The sequence below is a fragment of the Primulina huaijiensis genome, chromosome 16 (genome assembly GCF_012295235.1).
Source record: "Primulina huaijiensis isolate GDHJ02 chromosome 16, ASM1229523v2, whole genome shotgun sequence".
In the NCBI taxonomy this organism is placed as follows: Eukaryota; Viridiplantae; Streptophyta; class Magnoliopsida; order Lamiales; family Gesneriaceae; genus Primulina; species Primulina huaijiensis.
This window is the reverse complement of record NC_133321.1, coordinates 15274491-15297027: the sequence shown is the minus strand read 5'-3', so window position 1 is coordinate 15297027 and position 22537 is coordinate 15274491. Positions and strand designations below refer to the sequence as shown.

Here is a 22537-nt window from a genome sequence, read left to right as displayed (position 1 = left end):
TAGCTTAAAGGATAATTGTTCAAATTCATATATAGAAACTCTAAAAAATTTGATCTAATCGATGCAGAAGATCTCACAAAATTATCGTAATGATATATGTACAATTTATTTGAGATTTGATATTTATTTATCAAGGAGCTAATTAATTATTTATGTTTGAATAAACTTTGACACAAGTAATTAATAATATATCAAGCAAAGGTGTGCTGTCTTTGCTCACAGCTAGCTACGCACACTGAAACAACCTCGGAGAGAGAAGAGGAGAGGATTGTTCTTCGTCTTCGTCAATTCCCTCAACTGCCCTTTTTGTATGTACACTCTCTTCTCTCTCTTGTACTATCTAGTTGGCAATCTTCTTAGCTTTTCGTCGCTCTCTCTCTGGTTGCTGCATCATTTTCTGGTCCAAGAAATTCTCCTCTTCACCTTCATATCTGTACAAATTTCTGCTGAACTGTTTGTCAACCCCGCATTAATACATTTTAGCTTTCTCTTTCTCGTGGGTTTGGTTTACTTTATTTTTTTCGTTATTTTGTTAAAGTTTGTCGCTCCCGATGGAAGCTAATTCTTCTGGGGAGGATTGTTGCGTAAAAGTTGCAGTTCACATCAGACCTTTGGTAGGAGACGAAAGGCTTCAGGGCTGTGAAGATTGTGTTACTGTAGTACCTGGGAAGCCTCAGGTACTATCAATGTTTGTTACGTGAGACGTGTTTTTAGTGTGGAGTTGTGAATTTGCTGCAATTTGAAGAAACTTGCGTTTTGGTGCTGTGATTGATTGTGGGATGAATTTGGCCATTTTTTTCTTGTGGAATTGATTGGATTCTTAAAGATCTGATCGTTCTGTGATGCTAAAATCCCCATGGAGTTTTGGTTTTATTGCTTGTGATTACTGGAGGCTGTGCATGTTGCTGTGTTTGTGAGCTCTTTGGTGATCCCACAGCAATCCAGCGTTGGGTTGTCTAACAATAGCAAAAACTTTAATAATTCTCACATTTTCTTTTGCATTGTTATGAGACGTCTTTTTTTAGCACTTGAAAAACGCAAATTCATGGAAGTGGAAGTGGAAGTGATGAAGTTTGAGGCATAGGAAGATCATATTATGTTCTTCCTTAATTTCTAGTTTCTGGACTTATTAAACCATTCAGGATTTTGAGTGGGATTGGTCTCTAATATAGAAGAAAAAAACATTTGGCATCTGATACCCTTGAAGATTTTTATTGGATCATTGATTGTTTCTGGGATTTGTTGTTCTGTACACAAATTTTTCTTTTTTCTTTACCCCTTTCTGTATTTACGTATTTTGTCTTCATTCCCATTCTGGATACATGGAGATATTTTGGTGGAATCAACTTTTGTTGGATGATTCCTTCTTTTGGAACTTAATATAAAAAAATCAATTCTTTTCCTTCCTGGTTTTGTTTTGTGTTTTGTATCTGTTCATATTTACAGGAGGATTAATACGAATCCTCTCTTACATTGTGATGTTTATTGTTGTTATATACACTTTAGAAGAAAGAAGGTTCGAGTCAAAACATTTGACAATTTTGCCTAATTTAGCTGCATGAATATGCATTTGTGCAAGAACGCTACACTCATCTGAGTTTTCGATATCTATTTACTTTCTCAGTTCATCGAAGCACCCAAAAAATTTTGTCGGATGTATGATTTTTAACGTTTTTGTTCCAGAACCATTTCTATTTTGATTTCCTGGTTCGGACTAGTGAATTTTCTATTTAAGAAGTTTGTCTTATATTTACGGCCTAAAATTGCACTCAACATTCAGATTGGCTAGCTCATCAATTCTTTTATTGTAATGTATACAACTGTGTGCAACAGGTACAAATTGGTTCCCATTCATTTACATTTGATCATGTTTATGGAAGCACGGGATCTCCATCGACACTAATGTATGATGAATGTGTTGCACCACTTGTCGATGGCTTGTTTCAAGGTTATAATGCTACTGTTCTTGCCTATGGACAGGTGAGATTACATGCTGTTTACCTTTTGTTCACTAATGAGGTTCACTTTATATTGGTGGCTAGGGTTAATTATGATATTTAAATGTTTGACTCCAATGTGGTGCAGACCGGGTCAGGAAAAACATACACCATGGGTGCTAGTCTCAAAGATGGATATGAAACTGGGCTAATTCCCAAAGTGATGAATGCTTTGTTTAGCAAGATTGAAACATTGAAGAATGAAATTGAATTCCAACTGCACGTTTCCTTCATTGAGGTTTATCCAATCACCTTGTCCGGTTCTTCTATTGATTTTTAAGCTATTACCTTTATATCTATAAGTATCCTGCATATCATTTTAATGAAAAGAGCGTTTCCTCCACTCCAATAAGAAGAAACATGTCTAGAAGAAAATAATTATAATGATTTCATGCATTTATACATGTGAAGACTAAGGTTATATTACATGTAATATTTAGATAATGTCTTTCTTTTTAATTAAGGTTAAAAAAAAAGCTATTAATGAAGGATTGCGAGCATTATAATGTTCATGATATTTTGTTTCATATTAGTGTCCGATTTATATAGCATCTCATGTTATGGTTGAGATTGTATCTTCTTCTTCCTATAGATTCATAAAGAAGAGGTACAAGACCTTCTCGATCCCAATTCCGTCAGTAAGCCAGAGGTAGCAAATGGACATGCGGGAAAAGTAAACATCCCTGGGAAACCTCCTATACAAATCCGTGAAACATCAGATGGTGTAATTACGCTTGCTGGATCCACTGAATGCAGTGTAAATACACTCAAAGAAATGGTTGATTGCCTGGAGAAAGGATCACTAAGCAGAGCAACTGGGAGTACAAACATGAACAACCAATCGAGGTCGGTGATCCAATATCAACTGTTGGCGTCTATTAAGTTGTAATTTGATGCAAATTCATGTATCTGAACTGTTTGGTCGAAGTTCCTCAGTTGACTGAACTATTATGGCCTAACCACTTTACCCTATTATTATGCCACTGCATTTCAAAATCCTACTGTTTTTTATAGAAAAATAAGTGTATAACTGATGGCCATTTGTTCTAAGTTCTCAACATATCCTCTGACACCTGTAGTTTGTGAATGTTGCCTTACAAAAGGCTATGTTAAGCGATTTAACCATTGTTTTCACTATATCCATATTCATCGAACTTTCACGCGATAGTGAACTGGATAGTAGGTCTTTCCTGGTTTGAAAAGTGTAGATGGCATAGTATATGAAAAGATGCATCTCTTGCTGAAATCTTCTGCCTAACTTTGGTTAAGTTATTGATGAGTGCAATAATTTCTTCTTCTCTGTCAGCCGTTCTCATGCCATATTCACCATAACAATGGAGCAGATGCGTAAACTCCATCCAGGTCAGTCTAATGATGGCAATTTAACCGACTGTATGGCTGATGAATATCTCTGTGCCAAGTTGCATCTGGTGGATCTTGCCGGATCAGAACGTGCCAAGAGAACAGGCTCTGATGGCTTACGATTTAAAGAAGGTTAGAGTTAGAGAAGTAATTTTTATCTGTTTATATGTGCTCATTTTCATGTTGAATGTTTGTAACATCTTTTACAGGCGTTCACATTAACAAGGGGCTTCTTGCTCTTGGGAATGTTATTAGTGCTCTTGGTGATGAGAAAAAGCGAAAAGAAGGAGTTCATGTGCCATATCGAGACAGCAAACTTACTCGGTTACTGCAGGTCTGTCACATCATTTCCTGTTTAATGCAATAGTTATCCCTCCATGGTTCTTAAAATTTTATTCTTTGGATGTTGGCAGGATTCTCTCGGTGGCAACAGCAGAACAGTAATGATAGGTAATGCATAGTTTGTCATAAGCTTTTGTGTGCCTGATTTTCATTAAAACTTCCATATCCCAGTAATCTATTTTTGTATCTTCAGAAATGTGGTTTAAAATGTTTAAAGGAATACCTTTAGACTACTGATGCTCTTTGTGTTTTAACTCCTCTCATCAGCGTGTATTAGTCCTGCTGATATTAATGCTGAAGAAACCCTCAACACTTTAAAGTATGCCAATCGTGCTCGAAATATCCAGAATAAACCTGTTGTAAGTGTTGCAGTAGAATCTGTTTCTCCCCATATTCAATGTGTTATTTTCACCATATTAACTGCCGATGGTTACCTTTCAATGTTTTCAAATTGAATGAATTTAGTTTCTCGATGATCAGATTAACAGAGACCCATTATCTAATGAAATGATGAGGATGCGTCAGCAATTAGAATTTATGCAAGCAGAACTTTGTGCTCGTGGAGGAGGAGTTTCCTTTAATGACATGCAGGTGAAGTGGATTATCCTTATTCTTAACCCCCGTTGTGGTTGAAAAGTCTTCAACTGGTACAAACATGAAGCTTTCACGTGTTTAAAAATAAATATTGAGGAAGAGTCTTAGCTAGTGTTAAACTTGTACAGGGTCTCAAGGATAGGATTTCTTTTCTCGAGGCTACTAACGAGGAGCTGTGTCGGGAACTCAATGAGTTTCGCCTTAGGGGCACTTCCTTTGAGCTATATGAAGCTGACTCTAAAGTATGCAATTATATTTTAAGGGTCATTCAATCATAAATAGATGATTCATTTGGCATCAAATATCAAAGATTGTGTAAATCTATACTGTCATTCTTCAAAGTGAAATTACTACATCGCAGGTTTATGGAAATGGTTTGATAAAAAGTGAAGGGCTCAAAAGGGGATTGCAAAATATGGAATCATCTGACTATGAAATGAGTGAGAGCAGTATGTTTTTCGAGCTCGAACTTAGCTTCCAATTAATCTTCAGTTTTCTATCCATGAATCAAAGTCGAATCCTGTCAAGACGGAGGAATTTATGTAGTTAAACTTAATTTACCTTTAGATATTCAAGAGTAATTTCTGTACTTGTGGTTTGTTTGTAAATGGTTTCAGGTGATTCTGGAGAAGTTGATGAAGATACGGCTAAAGAGTTGGAGCATACTTATTTGCAGAATAGTATGGATAAAGAACTGAATGAACTGAATCAAAGATTGGAGCAGAAGGAGGTAATTGACATTTTAAAATCAGCTTCTATCTTTGATGGGCATATTTTGCTGATCTTTTCTGTTCATATCAGAAAATACATGTCTAACTCTAGAAGAAAAATTATTAGCGTCTGTGTTTGAATGCTCAATAATATAGAATAAAGTATAGATATGTGCACATTTGCCACTATTGCACTGTATGGAACAATTTTCGTGCCAATATTTGTTTAACTGAGTCTAAATTTGTACTACATCTTGCAGTCAGAAATGAAACTTTTTGGAGGCCATAACGCCATGGCACTTAAGCAACATTTTGGAAAGAAAATATTGGAACTAGAGGAGGAAAAAAGGACTGTTCAGGTTTCGTAGTATGATAAATTATAATGCTGTTAGCTTTTTGTATTTAACCTAACTCATCCACCTATTAATTCATGCAGCATGAGAGGGATCGACTTCTGACAGAAGTCGAAAATCTTTCTGCAAATACTGGTGAACAACAGAAATTGGAAGATGTGCATGCACAGAAACTGAAAGTTCTTGAAGCTCAGGTTTTCCGTTTTTCATTTTTGTAACTTATTATTTCAATTATCTTTTGTTTTTCTCATTCTAATCTTTCTATGCTAAATGTTTCCGTTTGTACACATCAGATACAAGATCTTAAAAAGAAACAAGAGAATCAGGTACAACTTCTAAAGCAGAAACAGAAGAGCGATGAAGCTGCTAAAAAGTTACAAGAGGAAATACAATGCATAAAGGCACAAAAGGTCGCACATTTTCTTCCTGTATATTCATATTGTCAAATTTGTAGGTTTCTAACATTCAGTGATTTTGTAGGTTCAATTGCAACAAAAGATTAAGCAAGAGGCTGAACAATTTCGACAATGGAAGGCATCTCGCGAAAAGGAATTGCTGCAGGTATTTTTCGCTACTGATTTCTCTTACTTCCAAATATTGAGCTTTGTTTGACATACAATCTCCGTACAGTTACGGAAGGAGGGAAGAAGAAACGAGTACGAGAGACATAAATTGCAAGCACTGAATCAGCGACAAAAAATGGTTAGACCTTATGTCTAGTTTCAATTTTTATGGACTAAAAAGATAGTTAGATGTTAAGATGATATCAATGTTGTTGAAACAGTTAACCGGTTTTTTGAACCCTCTGTTTGCATCACAAATAGAGTTCAGAACAATTAAGCTTATCTTTACTCATCTATTTGCAAAATACTGGAATTCTTTAATCCAATAAATATTTATTTAAATATTTACTGTGTCATCCTATATTTCCGGGAGATAAATTTTGCCCTACCCTCATTTTTTTCCCTTGAATAAAATTTTAGCTGTAATAAAGAGTGATTCCAAAAGGATAGCATTCCGTTTTTAATATGTACTGTATTGAAGAGGAAATACTAATGGGAACTCCCTGATATTTATTTCAGGTCCTTCAGAGGAAGACGGAGGAAGCTGCAATGGCTACCAAGAGACTGAAAGAATTGCTGGAAGCACGTAAATCAGCTCGCGACAACTCTGGTAGGTGTTTTCCTTCGATAATTTTATTGGTTTTGTCACCTCATGTTCTTTGAACTGAGCGATGTAATGACTTGATGCATCCAAATTTTCTGGAATCTAACAATGTTGATGATGTTTGGAAACTCAAGTATTCATATTTATGGTTCACCAAAAATGAAATAATAAACAGCCCCCACTTCTTATTTGTATACTGATAGTCATCTCTTTTTCAGTGTCTAGCAATGGAAATGGTGTTAATGGACAGGTACCTGCATACTCTAATCCTTGTGAATAAGATGCTGATCTTTTCTGACGAAACTTGACCGTGTAAAACTAAATTTTGTTTTCCAGAGTAACGAGAAGTCCATGCAGCGATGGATTGAGCATGAGCTCGAAGTTATGGTGAATGTTCATGAAGTTCGTTATGAGTATGAGAGGCAAAGCCAAGTGTATGTAGTAGTTATAGTTTTAATGATATTTGCTTTAATTTGTTTGGGCATTTGAATATTGTGTTATATGTTATATTTTCATCATGCACTTCAGACATGCAAATCATGGTATTATTTCTAACAGCTTTGTTGTCTCATTTCCAGTAGAGCTGCATTGGCAGAAGAGTTGGCTGTTTTGAGACAAGTTGATGAATTTGCTTTGAAGGGTGTCACTCCAAATAATGGGAAAAATGGCTTTTCTAGGTGAGAATGACATTAAAATTAGTTCTTCATTCATGTGGGCGATATTGTATGTAGATATTATTCTTCTTAGTTCTTACACAGCGTAGTATTGACAGCATTTCATGCTTGAATGTGACGAAATTTTTTGAACTGTGGTTGATTAGTTTCTTATCTTTTTCAGGGCATCTTCAATGTCACCTAACGCAAGAATGGCTAGAATTTTTTCTCTTGAAAGCATGCTGAGTATTTCATCAAATTCACTTGTCGCAATGGCTTCACAGCTTTCAGAAGCAGAAGAACGAGAGCGTTGCATCAGCAATCGTGGACGCTGGAACCAACTACGTTCTATGGGGGATGCAAAGAACCTACTCCAATATACATTCAACTATCTTGGTGAAGCCAGGTGATTGGGTTTTTCCTAGTCTGATTGAAATTTTCTTCTTTGTGTCCCTTTTATATTTTTACCAAAACATCACATAATTTAGCATTTAGAGAAGCAAGTCACTGTAAAAAAAAACCATTTCGGAACAAAAATCAACTTTATGAATTTTCTTGTGATCAAAAGGTGCAAATTGTGGGAAAAAGATATTGAAATCAAAGAGATGAAAGATCAGTTAAAGGAACTAGTAGGCTTGTTACGACAAAGTGAAGTTAGAAGGAAGGAAGTCGAAAAGGAGCTAAAACATACCGTGGCCATGGCATTGGGAACACCACCTGCAGTAAGATTGTTTTTGTTTATGTTTTTTGTTTTTCTCCTTCAGTTGATTTCGTTTTTCAATTATTTCTACTTATGTCTGGACCGTACAATTGCTACAGGGAAGCATCCACAAACACGTTGCTGATGACATGACTGGTTCTCTTTCTCCTATTCCCATTCCAGCACAGAAACAACTCAAATACACCGCAGGAATAGTTAACGGTTCAGTCAGAGAGTCGGCTGCATTCATGGATCAAACAAGAAAGGTTGGTTTTCTATTCCTTGAACTCTGTGTTGCTATGTAAAGTTCCCTTGACTTACTATTCAAGTTCCGGCAAACACAGATGGTTCCTATTGGACAGTTGTCAATGAAGAAATTAGCACTTGTTGGACAGGGTGGGAAACTGTGGAGATGGAAGAGGAGTCATCATCAGTGGTTGTTACAGTTCAAATGGAAGTGGCAAAAACCTTGGAGACTATCAGAATTGATTAGACACAGTGATGAAACCATCATGAGGACTAGGCCTCGTCCACAAGCTCTTCATGACGTCATGTATAGAAATGGTCGCTAGCTTGTATATCTCAACTGTCTCTACATAGGGAATTGTATTGAAATAAGTGCAGGTAAAACCAGAATGTGTCGATGCCACTATCTATTTTGATAACGCCATAACACATTCTCATCCCGTGTATTGAAATGCAGCAGGGGAGGTATAAGTAACAGTTTTGGGAGACTTTGGTAACTACGATGGTAGAAATGAGTATGAAATGGAAAAGTGGTTTTCCACCTTGGAGTTTTGCAGCCTTAGTCACATTTCTGTGAATTGGAACTACTGTTGAATGGAATGGCAGACAAAATGCATCTTCGTTGATGGCCAGTGTCATGTAAATCAATCTTTGAGAGGGAAATGTATCAAATATACACTAGTGGTTGTATATCATGTGTTTATTTCTTTTGTTTTTTCTTTCTTTAATTCTTCTTTTTTCTTTGGTTGATGGCTGATTGGCCTTTGTATATATCGGGACAGAGTACAATGAAGCGCTCGTTAATTTGAGAAAAAAGATGGACTAGTTTAGTAGTATTGTTAACCTGTTTTATTTCTTCCGTATGGATCCGAATTCTGTCCGACTAGGTTGACATCTTTCAGTCGACCTGCATTTTATGTTTTTTTTTCCCGAAAATATATCCTGTGCCTCCGTTGCACACTGTTCTTGTTAAGCCATCAACTGCAAATCATAATGTGACACTAAACCTACAAGAATGCTGTGCATCCACTATACCAAAGATACAAATACGCGACACAATGGAACATTCATCAGATTCACAATATACCCAATTTCACTGGTACGCTGCATCCAAGTGAAGATTGTTTCATCACGCCTCGGGAGGCCATCAAATGTTACGCTGCACCCCATTGGAATGTTGCACACGTTTCACATAAATGTCTGTCAACGTACGATAAAATGTACAGGCCCAACACCAAGTGCTAGGCAAACTCAGATTTTGCAAACTCAGATTTTGCAACACCAGAACGCAAAATGTTCCTCTCTGCGATGACTGCTCACAAGACCACCGCACTGTAAACAGACGAAGCTGCTTCCATCTGAGGATGCATCGAGCACGATTTGAGAACGTCCTGTCTCAGCAAGGATTGAAGTTCCTCGAGCTACGGGTTCACTCAGGTGGCCATTTATGTTGTGAAATGAGGTTCCATGTTGAGAAGGGATGGCCTCAGCAATAGCACATTCGGCAAACAGTGAAGCCAACTCTGCAGCAGCAGCACTAGCTCGAACTTTGTTTATGTATAGCTCTCGTGCTCGATTAAGAGCTTCAGAGACGGCTTCATCTCCACCTTGTATTTTCATAGCGGTCACCACCTTTAACCAAACAAATAATTTGGGTAAAAAAGCAGTGCTCTTAAAAAATGGCAACCAATAACTGATTAAAGACTTCGGGACATCCAATATCATCATCAGATTACCAGTGATAAACGACCAGGCAGGGCACATTACCCAAACGTTTTGTTCTAAAATAAGAAAGATATCGATGCATATCTATTCGTAATTCCCTTTAGTCACACACTATCTTTGTGGAAAGAGGCGTCTCCAGAAGTTGAGAAAAACCACAATGCCAATTTATATCACTGGTCGTTTTACATGAGGAATCATTATCGCAAATCAAATATGTCAAAGGCTGGAAGGATTTGAATATAGAACTTCTTTACGATGTCCTAGCAATCATTAGGGCCTGTCTCGCTTATAAGCTCAGCTTCACGATCACAAAGGTGGTGCCATTCCATCTTATGGATAAAACTATTGGCATCTCAACCCACTGTTCTTCCAAAATATAAACAATTATGAGCAAAATCATACCGCAATAGGAGCAAACATAGCACCATATAAAGCAGCAAAACTAGTGACCAGTCATAACCAATTATTTGCATCGCTTATGAACGGAAGAAAAGACGGTTAACATGGCCTGACACATCCAAAAGATCTTATGTCCCTCGGCATTTTTCTTGGTAAACCAACAGTACTTGAGGAAAAATTGCTACGCTCTAATCCGCTAGGCAATCTTTTTCTGTTTTACCCACGTTTTTCCCATTCAAAACCAGGGAGACCGGGACACAAGTCCCATAAAGCCAAATGTTTTCCATTTGTGGCAATGGCAGAACTATTGAAACATCGACAAGATTCAAACCACAACATCCAGCAAACCACGGAAAAAAACGAAAGAAATGCCTTGTAAATATATCATCTGCTAGTTATTGCTCTAATTCAAGAAACCCAAAATTGGATAAAAAAGAATTCAACTGATCAGTCACGAGAGATGTCACCAATAAAGGCATAGTTTAAATGAACATTTCATAGTTGATCCACCATGATGCAATCAAGAAAGCCAACTTTTCGTCAGAAAACTAATATTGATAAAAATACAAGTAGGTCAGAGAAATTTACCGCTTGCAGAGCTTGGGAGGGCTTGTCTTGATCAACGAGCTGGCGAGCCATTGACAACAGATTCCTGACGATGTTGTTGGGGTCAAAATTGGATGCCACACCCTGCGGCGGAGAGGCGTCGGCCTCCGCCTCCATCATTTCGTCGTCCGTACACTTCATGGCATTACTGTTTCTTCAAATATTTCACTTTCACCCCTAAAGCCTTCGCCTTTTGGATTTTTTATGCAGTTTCTGTGATCTCAAGCAATTTTCTGGTTTGTTCTTGATTCTACGAGAGTTCCTCTACATTTTGGGCCTTAAATGATTCCGAATTTTATGGGCTTATGTTTATAAGGCCCAATTTCAATGTCATGTGACGAAGGTTGAAGGTCAGTGAAAACAACTTCAATTATATGTGTATTATTCAATTTTGGAAATGTAATTTTATAAAAAAAAAAAATATATTTATTCGGTGGAGAGACTCGTTTAAATTTTTTCGAAAACTCGAGACCTCGTCCCAATCTTGAAACATAGATATCAGATGCACTATAATGATATACAATGGGACACATTTCTCATACACGAGGAAATTAGAAAGATAAAAAGAAACATATAATCTACATATTCCTTTTTTTTGCCTTTTGCTTTTTAGCTTCAATATTCTTTTCCATAAATTCATTCAAATTTCATTTCACATATTTTCTAGTTATACATTTAATTTTAATTTGATTATAATTTAATATTTGAACTTTAACTTTTATAATAAAATAAATTTAAAAACATAATTTGTTTGGCCCACAAAATGCATTTGGCCCCATTTAATTTATAGGAACGTAGAAAAGAAGTAGGACATATTACATTTAACATAAAATGGTACGAATTCAACCATAATCACTTTTTACTCGTGAAACAGATCAATTTTATAATGGATGACATAAATAGAATATTTGTCTCACAAAATTAACATGCGATACCGTCTCACATAAGTTTTTATATATTATTTAAGATTACTAAACAAATGAATTTTCATATAACCATGCTACCTCTGTCACACAAGACATATTACAAATAAATTTTTATAATTATAAAATTTTCATATAAAATTGTTTATATAAAAAGGTAGTAATTTTTTATAGGTGACACAAATATAATATATATCTCACAAAATTGATTCATGAGACGGTCTTATATGAGTTTTTGTGTAAATATAATACTATTAATGAAGACTGAGTGGCTAAATTATTAATTAAGAATGAGTGGCTTTTAGTAATTGTTTATGTAATTAAAAGTAGATTGCCTAAAATAACCCAATTTCTTTGAAATATTGTATTTTGTTGTTTTCCTATAATATAAGTACGAACTTTCTCTCTCTTTTCCAGATAATATTATTTTATTTATCCACATAATATATAGAACCTATAGATTTTGCAATAAATATAACACCTCAAAAGTCATATAGAATCGAAAATTCAAATAAAAAAAATAAACACCGTATCGAAAAACAGAAATCATAAAAAAATATAACATATTATATTTTACAATATATTTATATTTATATTAGGGTATTCAAGTTTTAGATAAAAATATAATATATTATATTTTACAATATATTTATATTTATATTAGGGTATTCAAACTTCAGATAAAATCGAAAATTCAAACCGAAAAAATCAAAAACTGAGCCAAAATTCGATTTTTGTAATTCGGATATAAATGTTAAAACCAAAGTTTATTTAGTTCGATTTTAGATTATAGATGTCAAAACCGAAGCGATCGAAAAAACAAAATGTCATTAAATTAATAATTTTTTTATTTATATATTTATTTATATTATATATATTTTTTAGATGAGATTTATTGAATGAAGAATCATTTTAAATAATTTTTAGTCGGTTGTTGTATATTTAATTCATTTAAACTTTATATTTAAACGTTTACTAAAAATCTTGTAAAAATATAACATATGATATTTTACAATATATTTATATTATTAATTTAAATAATTGTATGAAAACCGAAATAACCGAACCGAAAGAAAATGATTTGTATATCGTATTACATATTTCTAAAACCAAAATAAAAAAATGAAAATCAAATTGAATCGACCAATGAACACCTTACTTGTCACCACCACTTTCATTTGCATTAATTTTATAATAAAAATTTCATAATAATATTAATAAATTCATGTCAACCCTCCAAACACGAGACGTCACTCTGTTAATATAAATATAAGTAAATGATATTGAATAATATACCATCTTCATCAATTTTCTTTTCTTTTTTTCAAAATGTAATGTTCAAAAAAATTAAAATTTATTTTTTAAAATGATATATCTACTCGTTGACAATAAATGCACACTGCTTAGGTTAGAGAACCCTAGTGATTTCTAATTTCCAAAAATACTCTTTAAGATTGCTAAACAAATGAACTTTCAAATAACCCAAACATATTGCATATAAGTTTTAGATAATTTTAAAATTGTTTATATAAAATCCCAAACATTATTCACACAAATTCAGATAAATAATATAATCGTACCATTATTTTCAAGAAGGAAAAAAATTCACATTTTATCGAAACAATAGTTAGAAACTGCCACAAAATAATTAAATACACAGCTTATTAATAGTATTTCATACAAAAACTGGCTTATTTCAATTTTTTTTAAAAAAAAAAACAATTATACAAAGGGTGAACTGTCTTTAAAACCTAGAGTAGGTCTCTAGTGAGACGGTCTCATGAATCTTTATTTGTGAGACATGTCAACCCTACCGATATTCACAATAAAAAGTAATACTCTTAACATAAAAAAATAAATTTTTCATGGATGACCCCAAATAAGATATTCGACCCACGAAATTGATCCGTGAGATCGTCTCACAAGAGTTTTTATGTAAAACCTAATCTCGGTAGAAAATGTTTTTGCACTTCTTGATCTACAATAAAAAAAAAATTACATTCACCAGACACACAAATCATCTCCAATGTGAAAATTAGATATAAATAATTGAATATATTGTATAAAATTATGAGTTTTCAATACTAGTATTTCAGATCTGATACAAAAACGAATGTTCTGTGTATAAAAATATTTAACCTACAAGCGTTTACATTTTCATTTCTCTAAAACTGAAAGTGTAAATGATTATCTGTATTCAATTTGAGTCAATATCATAAATATATAAATTAATACGTTGATCTGACAATTTTTTAACTAAATCAAATGTACAACACATAGATCATAAAGTTCATGGCCGACACCCCGATTTTGTTTCTGTCCTTTGACCGACTACAATATCAATATACATTCTTCAATCTTAATACATCTTACATTTAATTCTTAGGAAAAGTCAAAATTTACCATAATTAAATTAGGAAAACCCATTTCTCTAAATAATATTTCAACGCCGAATAAAGAAAAAGAAAGTAAGAATATATAATATAATTTTTTTAAAAAAAAATAATAATAATGGGAACCCCATTGCGTTGACCACAAGCCAATCCTTTTCCAGCATCGGACGGTGGTGATTGGATCTTCTGTCTCTGATGATAAGATCAAGATGATTCGAGGACCAATGCTTGTGTATTGGGATGGGGGTGGTTGTGTTCCGCTTCGTAAGTGACGATCAACATATTCGGGTCGTCCAAGGCCCGCTCCACGTGCTTCCGGGCCGGGCATCCTTTTACACTGCTACACTTGTAATATCCCCTGGCAAAATTAAATGAAATCAGTAATTATATATATTAAAAATTTTAAGAAAAAACATGATTTGATTAAAATTACCTAGGATGAGGGGAACCTTTGATGGGTTTTTGACCATACTTTCTCCAAGAGAAATCATCAGGTGGAATATCAGCCATCTTCATGCTTATAGCTGCCACCCTCTCCACCCTTTTCACCTTTGATTTTCTGTTAATCAAACGCCAAAAATCAGTCATTAATCTTAATAACTAATCTTCTTCTGTTGACTTTTTGGTTTTGCTTTTCACCTTTTCTTGGGACAGTGGCAACGGCTCCCAGTTGACCCACCGCCGCACTTGCTGTTGGAGTCGTCCATGGAGGTGCACTTCCTCTTCAAAGAGGACGTGGAGAGCGGCGGCCGCCCTAGGTTCGTTATCTGAAATCCAGAGGACATCGACTGCTGTAGACTGTCGGTGTCTACGGTTAAGGCGGGCCTAAAGGAATTCGCCGGCGACCCGAAGTTTATCGTGGTTGCCATCTCCTTTTTCTCAGACGACCCGTTCCTCGTCAGCTGGTGCGGCAGCGGCGGAAGCCTCTGAAGCGGCGTCGGGTACTGAATTTTGGTACACGGGGAGTCATCCACCGCAGGCAAGGCTCGGGGAGGGGACCCAGCTGTCTCGAGATCCGGTTCGACCTTCTCCCGATTAATCTGAATCGGACCGCGGCGGAATCGGGCGTGGCCGGTTCTGCAGCGGTCGAGTATTGAAATGAATTTCTTGAATTTGTTGACGGCGACATCAACCACGGCCCGGCAGTCGACGTCGTTGGAGGTCGATTCTGCTTGGAACTTCTTGGAGGTTGATAGTAATCTGATAAGCTTATCGACGCTCTGAAAACCTGCGGCGGCCGCTTCTTGGGCGGCGTTCTCTTCCATCTTGGCGGTGAAACAATAGGTCGGTATACAATCGGCAGCCATAATTTAGAAATACAGAGATAAAAACAAAAGGAATCGGGAATTGAAATCGAAAGGACAGAGAAATTATAAAATTAAATAGGGAAAGAGAAATAAAGTTCTCCAAGGGAGTCAAACTGATGACGTCTCTTTTCCCATTTTGAGGTTTCCTTTTCATTTAAACAAATCAACTTTGAAATTGATACTCAATTTATCCATTTTTTATTTACATAAATAATTATAATATTTAAGAAATGCTAAAAATGTTTTTAATTTTAATTTTTTTTGAAAAAAGTATGATTACTACAAAAGGCTATAAAAGTATGAGTATATCTCTTGTGAGACGGTTTCACGAATCTTTATCTGTGAGACGGGTCAATCCTACCAATATTCACAATAAAAAGTAATAACTTTAGCATATAAAGTAATAATTTTTCATGGATGACCCAAATAAGATATATGTCTCACAAAATACGACACGTGAGACCGTCTCACAAAAGTTTTTGCCTAAAAATATTTATATATTATATAATATTATAAAAATTCATCCAAGATTTTCATAATTTAATTTATATTTAGTAACTAATATCATTCTATGTAACAAATAATCAATATCGTGTTTGACTTTAATTAAAATATTCTGTATAATTTTTTAATATATTTTGATAATATATTGTGCATCATATATATTATTAAATGCAGCAACTTATTTATATTTAGTGTATAAAATTATCGATTATATATTGGTAACTTAAGATGTTAATATTTTTCTTTTAGATTGTCACAAATATATAGATATGTATTTATATTTACCAATATATTTTATTTAATTTGGAGTCACGTAAATAATAGACTATTGAAAAAAAAACAAAAATAGTTTATATAAATATTCGTTAAATAATGACAAAATTGGAAAATTGATACCATAGGATGGGTTTAGTAATTTGGATTTAAAAATTTTAAAAATAAAATCTTTTATTTTCCAAAACCAATTAAATTGTTCCACGTGTACGAGGCATTGACCAGATTTAATCTTGGCTGTGGAAAATGGTGAATTTAGGAAAGGTTGACCTTTCGACAGCTTTAAATGACAATGTCCGCATTTGGTTTTGTGGTGTCTCAATTTTTCTTTCCTTTTTCTTTTTCTTTTTCAACGCATCTTATATTTATATCTTGATTTTTTTTAAAAAAATCGAAGGCCGATTTTAAAAATAATAATAACTATTATTTAATTGTAAACATGATGCAACAAATGATTAAGAATACAATGCGATAAATTTATCTTAAATTTTATTATAAATATAAATTTATATGTTAAAATGTATATTTACCTATTTTTATCAAAGTTTTAATTTTAAAAAGTTAGAAACATGGAGATCGAGTTTTAAGTTTTTCAAGTTTAAGAGAGATTATTACGAGTTTAAGCGTAAAAAAATGTTTTAAAATTTTCCCCGAATTGAGACTATTACAGAGGCAAAAACTTGTGTGAGACGGTCTCACGGGTCGTATTTGTGAGACGGATCTTTTATTTGGGTCATCCATGAAAAAATATTACTTTTTATGCTAAGAGTATTACTTTTTGTTGTGTAAATGAGTAGGGTTGACCCGTCTCACAAATTAAGATCCATGAGACGGTCTCACATGAGACCCACTCTATTACATATAAGTGATTTGAGTACTTTAAATATTTATTTTGTTAAGCAATTTGAAATTTATAATGACTAATGATAAAAGAAACAAAATTGATTATTAAAAAATATTCTTCACAACACACACACTAATAATACTCTTACACATCTTCCTACCGAGTTTTCTAAAAAAAAAAAAACTTTACCAAAACACTCTTTAATAATCCAACTATATATGTCACATATTTTTTTACATTTTATTTTTTTTCGTATCATTTCAATTTCAAAAATTGTTAAACTTTAATTTTATTTTTTTTAAAAAAATTAACTATTCAAACTCTAATTTTCTACATAATACATAAATCCCATGTGTCACGATCCGCTAATGTTATATAATATATATTATCTACATTTAGTATATAATGATGCACAAACCTCTTAGAATAGCTACTTTGGTCATTTTAATAGTTGAACAAAAATGCCCCTTCTTTTATCTAATAAAAGTTATTATAACAACATATTTTAGTAATAAATCTAAAATTAACTAAATGATTTGTTAATTATAATTAATAACTGGCAATTTTTTAAAATTTTTTAATAAAGTTGAAAAATAACTATACGACTTGTTAGTCGATATTATAACACACACTAATATATAATAATATCTTTCTACACGTGATGCATGCACAATTGAAATATTTAATTAAATATGATAATTTTTATTATTTTCGAATTAATTATTTTTCTATAATTTTTTTATTAGGAGTAATGAACTATTTAAAAAATTTAAAATATAGATAAAACATTATTTAATTTTAAAATATAGATAAAGATTAAATCGAAGATTTAAAAAGAAATACTATTTTAAGATAATAAAGATGAAATTAATTATAAGTTTTTTTGTATAAAAAAGAAATAATGTGTATTACTTTAATTTCATTATGAACTTCATCAAATTAATTAAAAATAGCATTTAAAAGGAGTATATTTTTAATTAAATAGTAGGATATATGCACATAAGTCGGTTTTATTTATGAAAATTAATGAAGTGGTTGACAATTTGCTCCATGAGCACTTGACGAAAGCCACGAGTACCTGTTGCCAGCTTTACTCGCTAATGATGATTAAATAATTTTCCAAACATTAAAAATTTAAAAGAAAATTTAGCTTCTTGTTGTAATATCTTGATTTTGGTGATAACAAACATTATCTAATTGTCTTTTAATGTATTTATAAGTGTTAGAAACAGAGCTCAAGTGGTCTAATTGCATTGCTTACGAAATGGACTTTTTAAGATTGGATCCTAGTACACATTCAAATCAAACCGGACTACTTAAGTACTACAACTGGACTTATCCAGCCCAACCGTACGCTACATGTTTTGGTTCATCTGGTATTAGAGTCAGACATCATAAAATCCAATTTATCCTACCTACCACATATTGACCAATCATGCATAAGAAACAAGACAATTAACAAACCAGGATGTCTCTCAACGATACGGAGAGTTGTTGTTGTCTTCTGTTGTGTGATCAATTTTTCATAACCATCGGCTACTATTTTTGGCAAGTCACCAACAAATCATTGAATGCGACATACTATGATTTAGGAAAATATGAAGATAAAGTTATTTTTGCATTAGTTAAAAAACGAACGTTGCAAAGATTTGAACGTTAAAATAAAGAATAATTATATATTGAAAGTGTCTTTATTCATTTGAAGCAGCTTGAACAACTTACAAATCAACAAACTCTCAATTTTCTCAAAAAATTTTAGCAATATTTGAATTATTCTTCAACTACTCATAAGACCCAACATTCAAGTTTATTACATACCATCGAAAATCAAACAAGACTTCTCACAATTTCTCAATTCGTTGTTTAATAAGAGTTATTTAAATTTTATGATTCATTTACATAATGTTGTTTAAGTTGAGCTAGATTTCAGTTTAAGAAGTGATAAGTCAAAAATTGAAATGAGTTTGTACAAATCGTTGTAAAATCAAAGTCATACAGTGATTTCCTTTCTAAGTATAAGAAAGAGAGACGTACAAAGATTTAACATTCAAACTTTCATAAAAATATCATGTTTGCTTTTTACTGCATTATATTATATACTTCGTTAAAAGTTCTGTCATTTGATTATATCATTATACAGATCCAGTCAGACCGTTCCACACTTTGATAAACACTTTTAAGTTGTCTAGTCACATCCATCTCGTCGAGAAAATGGCTTTAAAGTTAAATAACTCTTAAGTCCGGTTTGATAACTGTTAGATCAATTATGTTTAGTGATTTAACAAAAAAAAAAAAAACTATTGATTCAAGATAATCATTTAATTAGAGCTTATCCAACCAGAATTCATAAGAGAAAACTAAATATTTATTTGTAATTATTTTCTCCAACCAAACTGGACACTAAGAAAACTGAACTTGAATGTAATTGATTATTGGAAGATAACTGCACATTGTAGATCACCGATTCAAGGCTTACTGGTTATTCTATCTTATCTGAATATTACTTTCAGAAGATTTTTCAAGTATCAGAGCTAGCTGTCATGTTAGATAAAATTTTTCGTACTACAAGAATTTTCAATATGTTAAAATGTCAAATTTCATGAGCACTATTAGAGTATATGATTTGTCATAAAGGACAATGACATGACACAACAATTACTATATTTGGGAATGTCTATAAGATTCAAAATTTCAATTGTTGGATGAAAGTTTATGTATAGATCATTTGATTGAACTTTGAGACATTACGTTATGATTGACGAGCCTTATTCTAAGATTCAAGTTTTTGATAGCCCAACTGATCAAACATATTTTAGCACACGTGATAAGCCCAAATCTTATAGAGATTTTAGGGATTTTAATTTTATAATATTTGTGCTTATCTAGAATTTTATTCTTAATTATGTGCTTATCTTGATTAATTTTATAATGATTGTAGATTTTAATAAAAGAGAAAAAATAGCTAATTTGGGAGATAATATGATTCTACAAGACTTCAAAGGAAATAAAATACTAAAAGAAAGAAAATAAAATATTTTTATGGTTTATTATCTTGAGAATATTAAATTTTTGGAAGAAAATCTTTGCTGATATTGATAGAGATGAAGCCTAATCTTTGAAATTAAATCTCTACAATCCCATCTACAAGTTTTGAAATTGACTTGGGCTTCAAAGAGTGGAGGATTAGGCCCGTGAAGAATTATAAAAGGCAGCATATGTGTACAGAAAAAGGAGGCGTGCAAACAGAGAAAAAAAGTCAGCGCGGAAGAGAGAGGCTGAAAAGCAAGGCGAAAGAGAGAGGCAGAAGCGTACAGAGACGTGAACAGTGAGAGAAAAGAAGAGAGAGGTAGATGAGAGAGAAGAAAGGAAAGAGAACGGAAGTGAACAAAAGGGAGGAGATCCGTAACAGCAGAGGAGAGAGGCGGAGGAGAGAAGACAGAAGTGCAGAACAGAAGACTACACGGAAGACAACACTAGGGAGGAAGAAGAGAAAAGAAACAGGGAGAAGACAGAGGCAAAAGCTGGAGGAATTTCTCATCACACGCCACATATCACTGAGAATTCCTTTCACTCATTCTTTATTTTGTTTTCTTCTATTCACTTAAACATAAATTTTCACTTTTGTTTTGAAGTTATGGAATAATTTTATTTAGACTAAGACCATGATAGGGCCAAACAATACTTTGTTTGATGTTTTGTTTATTTTCAATATATTATTTTTCTTGATTTTAATTATTGATTGATGTTAGTTTAATATTTCTTGTTAATAGCCTGATCAACTATTTACATGTTTGTTGATTAATCACGAATCGGAAGATGATTGGTTAAATATAGCAACAAAGACGTCATCAACACATGGTTAAACTGACTAGAAATAGTATTCGGTTTCAGTGTGCGGTTTTAGGTGAAAACTGAAATTCCACGAATATTTAATGCATTTAGATATAATTAAATTCAATTAGAAATAATTGGACTGTTAGATTTAAATAGATTTATTAACTCGAGGAATCGTTTAATAAATAAAATTGGGGATTTCACCGTGATTGTCAAGAATTAAATAATTAATTGAATTTTAATACGTGTCAACATAGTAGAGTTTGGTACCGTTGTGTGTCTTAGTTATTTATTTGAATTTGAATCCCTCCTTGATATTTGAATCTCTCGATTTTAATTGATATTATTTTATTTAATATTTTAGATTAATATTCCACATATCATCTTTTTATTTATTTTGTCTAGCTTAAGTTAAGTGATAAAAATTCTAGTAATTAAATATTAGTCTATGTGGGATCGATACTTGGACTTATCATCCATTTACTATAACTTGACCTAGTCTGCTTGCTAGATTTATTCCCAACCGAAATCGTCGGTCAACACGCTTAAATTTTTTTATTTGATCATTGATGATCATTTGTGCTAAATGTATTTTGTTTTGAAATACCTTAACTTACCTTAAAAGTTTCACAAATAAGATTGATTGACTGTGATATAGCTAAGATTTTTAGCAGACCAATGCTAAGTACTGAATTGGGTTATTGCAAGTATCGCCAAAATCTTTTAATCTTTCCTAAGTGAAAGAAATAGTGATATAAGAGTTGTTCAAATATCCGAACATCAATAAACAGTTGTTTATTCACTAACATTTACTTTCAGTTTTGTTAGCCTAACTAATTTTAGCCTAGCTATTTATAATGTTCAAACGATCCTGTGGGTCTATTTCTACACAGTGTCCATCTGATAGTTCTGAAACCCAACCGACAAGACTTACAATTCAATGATTCTAAACCCAATCGAATTAACTTGAGAATTTTGTGAGATTTTTTATTTATTCCGTTCTAATAAATCTTACGATCCTGACAATAATTATCTGAAATCAAAATATTTCGAAACTTTTTTTTAAGAGACCACCCCTTCAAAACACTAAACTCGATCATAAAAGATTTTGATGCGATCCGGGCGAAATGTATAAGCCGGGTCAAGTGCTCTACCGGATCTGCTATCAATATAATGAAGGGAATAAGAGCAAGATGTCTGGATCAAAAGCTTTTCTTCTCGGATAGCTAGAAAGATCTTCAATCAAGAAGATAACCAGTAAAGGGGCGTCGGAGGGGTGTCTGACGTGACCGCTCCGATGCTTAAGTCAGTGAAGGATTTAAGCAACAAACCAATGTAACCAGATGATGGTTTTGCGATTGGTGTGGAAAGTGTAGGCAATAAATGAGTAGTAAATGTAAGTATTCAATTTTGAATGGCGAAATAAATGTAAAAGAAAAACCTGATATTTATACTAGGAGGTGTAATGATGACCTCGTTCTTTGTGCCACTCATTAATTACAGTAGGGCGGCTGATTATACCCTATATTCTGACATGTCAAATCTCATACTAGTCACATCCAGCTTACCTGATTTTGTCAACCACCTAGTATCAGAGATAGAACG

General features: G+C 33.1%; 3 protein-coding genes across 3 annotated transcripts; 1 reads left to right on the top strand and 2 right to left on the bottom strand.

Annotated features, from left to right (window-relative positions):
• Window positions 1-214: 214 nt before the first annotated feature.
• On the top strand, window positions 215-9501 carry LOC140961402 (kinesin-like protein KIN-4A). Its single transcript, XM_073419904.1, has 26 exons — window positions 215-308; window positions 539-677; window positions 1834-1980; window positions 2086-2235; window positions 2590-2843; window positions 3304-3491; window positions 3569-3693; window positions 3773-3809; window positions 3969-4060; window positions 4182-4292; window positions 4424-4537; window positions 4657-4744; window positions 4913-5025; window positions 5266-5364; window positions 5442-5552; window positions 5652-5768; window positions 5839-5919; window positions 5989-6060; window positions 6441-6531; window positions 6744-6775; window positions 6862-6959; window positions 7104-7202; window positions 7363-7584; window positions 7747-7900; window positions 7998-8144; window positions 8223-9501. Exons 2-26 carry the CDS (start codon window positions 552-554, stop codon window positions 8448-8450), a joined length of 3096 nt encoding a protein of 1031 aa, XP_073276005.1. The 5' UTR covers window positions 215-308; window positions 539-551; the 3' UTR covers window positions 8451-9501.
• LOC140961404 (uncharacterized) lies at window positions 9133-11117 on the bottom strand. The gene is made up of 2 exons (XM_073419906.1): window positions 10837-11117; window positions 9133-9756 (listed from the first exon to the last, which is right to left on the bottom strand). Exons 1-2 carry the CDS (start codon window positions 10993-10995, stop codon window positions 9391-9393), a joined length of 525 nt encoding a protein of 174 aa, XP_073276007.1. The 5' UTR covers window positions 10996-11117; the 3' UTR covers window positions 9133-9390.
• A 3158-nt stretch (window positions 11118-14275) lies between these two features.
• LOC140961602 (probable WRKY transcription factor 7) lies at window positions 14276-15594 on the bottom strand. Its single transcript, XM_073420246.1, has 3 exons — window positions 14810-15594; window positions 14604-14729; window positions 14276-14528 (listed from the first exon to the last, which is right to left on the bottom strand). Exons 1-3 carry the CDS (start codon window positions 15475-15477, stop codon window positions 14375-14377), a joined length of 948 nt encoding a protein of 315 aa, XP_073276347.1. The 5' UTR covers window positions 15478-15594; the 3' UTR covers window positions 14276-14374.
• Window positions 15595-22537: the final 6943 nt, after the last annotated feature.